The 3,936-nt window shown below is 36.1% G+C and overlaps 1 protein-coding gene across 2 annotated transcripts in view; it reads left to right on the top strand.

Annotated features, from left to right (window-relative positions):
• LOC104790771 (serine/threonine-protein phosphatase 6 regulatory subunit 3) overlaps positions 1-3,936 on the top strand; it is a 10,384-nt gene that overhangs the window by 4,602 nt on the left and 1,846 nt on the right. The window contains exons 11-19 of one of the 2 annotated variants that reach the window (XM_019246707.1): positions 592-689; positions 851-954; positions 1,069-1,231; positions 2,509-2,631; positions 3,022-3,104; positions 3,299-3,437; positions 3,511-3,540; positions 3,619-3,689; positions 3,778-3,893. In XM_019246707.1, the coding sequence (XP_019102252.1) occupies positions 592-689; positions 851-954; positions 1,069-1,231; positions 2,509-2,631; positions 3,022-3,104; positions 3,299-3,437; positions 3,511-3,540; positions 3,619-3,689; positions 3,778-3,893 (927 nt within the window). The remainder of the gene's footprint in view (positions 1-591; positions 690-850; positions 955-1,068; positions 1,232-2,508; positions 2,632-3,021; positions 3,105-3,298; positions 3,438-3,510; positions 3,541-3,618; positions 3,690-3,777; positions 3,894-3,936) is intronic. The other variant, XM_010516558.2, reaches the window with a different exon arrangement.

The following is a 3,936-nucleotide window of genomic DNA, read 5'->3' as shown; positions in this document are numbered from 1 at the left end:
TGTCCACACGCTTTCAGTTTGCATTTCGTTGTTGAGCCCAAGAAGATCTGTAGTTTCTTCCCCCTTTATGTATTCATTCAGGGGCCAACAAATCTTCGAGTCTCCAATTTCTGTGAATCCGGAGACGATTGCCACCATGCTGCCTAGACTTGGTTAGTGTAACATTGTATTAGCTCTTTTACTGATTGCTAGGACCCATTGTGCTCTTCACGTGGGTGCATATTCGTTTTTTTTTTTGGTTTTTTTTTTTCCTGTGGAATACTTTCGTCATAACATTATATTAGCTCTTTTACTGATTGCTAGGATCTGATTCTTTTGGTCATCCTAACATCTGCTACATCTCATAATGATCCTAATGACAAGAAATGCTTGCAAAACAATGAGAAAACTTTTTATTTTATTGTTTATCGCTGCAATTTCGTGCTACTTCCACTTTCTTAATAGTTGCTTCTGCATATATGCTTGATCTTCCTAGCTGGATATATTTGAGCTCTCATTCTTGTTGAACATATATCTTAAAATTTGACTCAGTTCTTATGTGCTTGGACCACTTATTTGATTTTTCCTATACTGCTCTCATTTCTGGTGCAGGTGACTTTGTTGCACTTTTGAATGTGACCTCTGATGAAAAAATTTTACCTACTACCTATGGGCAGTTAAAGCCTCCTCTTGGCAGTCATCGTCTGAAGGTAAGGTTTCATTGTGAAATTTTAGTTATTGCCAACTGGAAGATGATTTAGTTATAAGATGCTTCTGGGATCAGATCTTGGAACTACATATGTGCTCCTGCGAGTGTTTCTATATATATATTTTTTCTGATTTCATTTGCGTTCTTGATGATTTGTCTTAGATTGTGGAGTTCATTGCTGTCTTGATGAAAACTCGAAGTGAAGCAACAGGAAAAGAACTAGCCAGCTCAGGAGCTATTAGAAGAGTCATTGATCTGTTCTTTGAGTAAATACTTCTCCCTGGGTCGATTACAAAATTTCGAAATTGTTCGGTATTTTGCACGTCTCTTATGTTTTGTTTGGTGAAATCATTTTATAACTATTTATTCCAACTATGTAGGTACCCATATAATAATGCACTGCACCATCAGGTGGAGAGTATAATAGTATCGTGTTTGGAAAGCAAAAACGATGAGATTGTTGACCATCTTCTCCAAGAGTGTGATTTGATTGGAAAAATTCTCAAAACAGAGAAACAGCCAATTCTTTCTGGTGATAAGCAGGTATGAATTGTTTCGCACATGCATATTGGTGAGAAAAGTTTGTCGAGAGAGATAGATATAGAGATAGAGAGAATACACAATGTCCACTGTTCTATGAGACAAAATGTGGAAATTTTGCCATTGGTTCAGTGAGGCAAGATGTAGAACATCAGATTGTGTGTTTTGCCAAGAAATTCTAGTTATTGTTATAATTATTTATTCTCAGATTTAAAAACCCGTTAGATCCACTTTTCTAATGAAAAAGATGCACTGAGTTGTATTATATAATTGATTCTGATTTCATGCAGCCAACATTAGCTGCTGCTGGAAAGCAAGCTNATTTTCCTATACTGCTCTCATTTCTGGTGCAGGTGACTTTGTTGCACTTTTGAATGTGACCTCTGATGAAAAAATTTTACCTACTACCTATGGGCAGTTAAAGCCTCCTCTTGGCAGTCATCGTCTGAAGGTAAGGTTTCATTGTGAAATTTTAGTTATTGCCAACTGGAAGATGATTTAGTTATAAGATGCTTCTGGGATCAGATCTTGGAACTACATATGTGCTCCTGCGAGTGTTTCTATATATATATTTTTTCTGATTTCATTTGCGTTCTTGATGATTTGTCTTAGATTGTGGAGTTCATTGCTGTCTTGATGAAAACTCGAAGTGAAGCAACAGGAAAAGAACTAGCCAGCTCAGGAGCTATTAGAAGAGTCATTGATCTGTTCTTTGAGTAAATACTTCTCCCTGGGTCGATTACAAAATTTCGAAATTGTTCGGTATTTTGCACGTCTCTTATGTTTTGTTTGGTGAAATCATTTTATAACTATTTATTCCAACTATGTAGGTACCCATATAATAATGCACTGCACCATCAGGTGGAGAGTATAATAGTATCGTGTTTGGAAAGCAAAAACGATGAGATTGTTGACCATCTTCTCCAAGAGTGTGATTTGATTGGAAAAATTCTCAAAACAGAGAAACAGCCAATTCTTTCTGGTGATAAGCAGGTATGAATTGTTTCGCACATGCATATTGGTGAGAAAAGTTTGTCGAGAGAGATAGATATAGAGATAGAGAGAATACACAATGTCCACTGTTCTATGAGACAAAATGTGGAAATTTTGCCATTGGTTCAGTGAGGCAAGATGTAGAACATCAGATTGTGTGTTTTGCCAAGAAATTCTAGTTATTGTTATAATTATTTATTCTCAGATTTAAAAACCCGTTAGATCCACTTTTCTAATGAAAAAGATGCACTGAGTTGTATTATATAATTGATTCTGATTTCATGCAGCCAACATTAGCTGCTGCTGGAAAGCAAGCTCCAAGGGTGGGAAATGTTGGTCATATCTCAAGAATTTCAAACAAGCTTGTTCAGCTATCAACTAACAGTAACCAGATAAAGACTATACTTGAGGTTTGTGTTTCAGCTATAGTAACGTTTTTTGTTACAATGATTGCAGTTTTACTGTTGTCTGCAGTTTATCGTTTTTCTACAAAAATATATATAACAATTTTAATCGTTAAATAACTGCGTTAACTGGTGTTTCTGAACACCTATTTATGTGCATCTACTGTCCCACTCTGATTTCGTACTCTTGGGAGTCAACTAATGTAAATTACTTGGATTCTCTCTTCAAAAATCCATCAAGATGTGTCCATAATGAATTATCCACGTATATATATATATATATATATATATATTATTTTTGTATTAAGACATTGTTTTACGTCAAACTTGTGTACATATATTTGCATTTTGTTTGGTAGATACAACTGTTTGATGTGTACAGTTTTTCTTTGCTAGGAAAATAACGAATGGGGCGAGTGGGAAGCGAATACGCTGCATGATCGAAATGCAGTTGAGAATGTCTATCGCTGGGTTTGCGGGTATGCCTCTTCTCAAACCTTTACGGCTTTTTGTCACAACTATCTATGCAATGATCAGTGATGCATATACTTCCCAGAATTTACATGCGATATAGTCTTAGTAATTGGTTTAGGGAAAGATGGCACAGTATTTAATCGTGCTAGTGTTGAATTTGTCTCATGATAACCATTGTTTTGACTTCCTTCGCGTGCAGACGCCCAACTGCATTACATGATAGGACTAGGGACAGTGACGATGATGAAGTTCACGACAGGGATTATGATCTTGCTGGTTTAGCTAATAACTTAAACCAGTTCAGATACAACATGCAAGAGAACAATGGTGCTGCGGAGGTAGTTGTTTATCTCTCTGATTAGTATTTCTTAAAATTTTGTCTGTATCTGAAATCCATGTTAATGATTCCAGGAGCAAGGTTCCAATGACAGAGATGAAGAGGTATTTCATTATAATGTTCTACATGCAGAGAAAATATTGCTTGTTTTACAATAGGCCTGATTGTTATACTCTCTGTAGGATGTTTATTTTGATGACGAATCTGCTGAAGTTGTTATATCATCTCTAAGGCTTGGTGATGAACAGGCGAAGTAAGCTTCCAAATCTGATTTATACATCCATGTATCAGATAGAAATAAATGGGTTCTAAAATAATGAAATGGTTTATTCTTGATGCAGCAATTTATTTACAAACTCGAACTGGTTCACGTTCCAAGGAGATGAATTGGGCGAAAACACAGGAACAGGAGCAATATCTTCTGAGGAAACAATGGAAGATGTAAGCTTGAATGAAACTTCCGGTGGTGGAGATGAAGAAGACGAAGACTGTTTGATTAC

This window comes from Camelina sativa, chromosome 6, assembly GCF_000633955.1.
Source record: "Camelina sativa cultivar DH55 chromosome 6, Cs, whole genome shotgun sequence".
Lineage (NCBI taxonomy): Eukaryota > Viridiplantae > Streptophyta > Magnoliopsida > Brassicales > Brassicaceae > Camelina > Camelina sativa.
The sequence above is the reverse complement of the archived record's forward strand: the minus strand, read 5'-3'. Positions and strand labels throughout refer to the sequence as shown.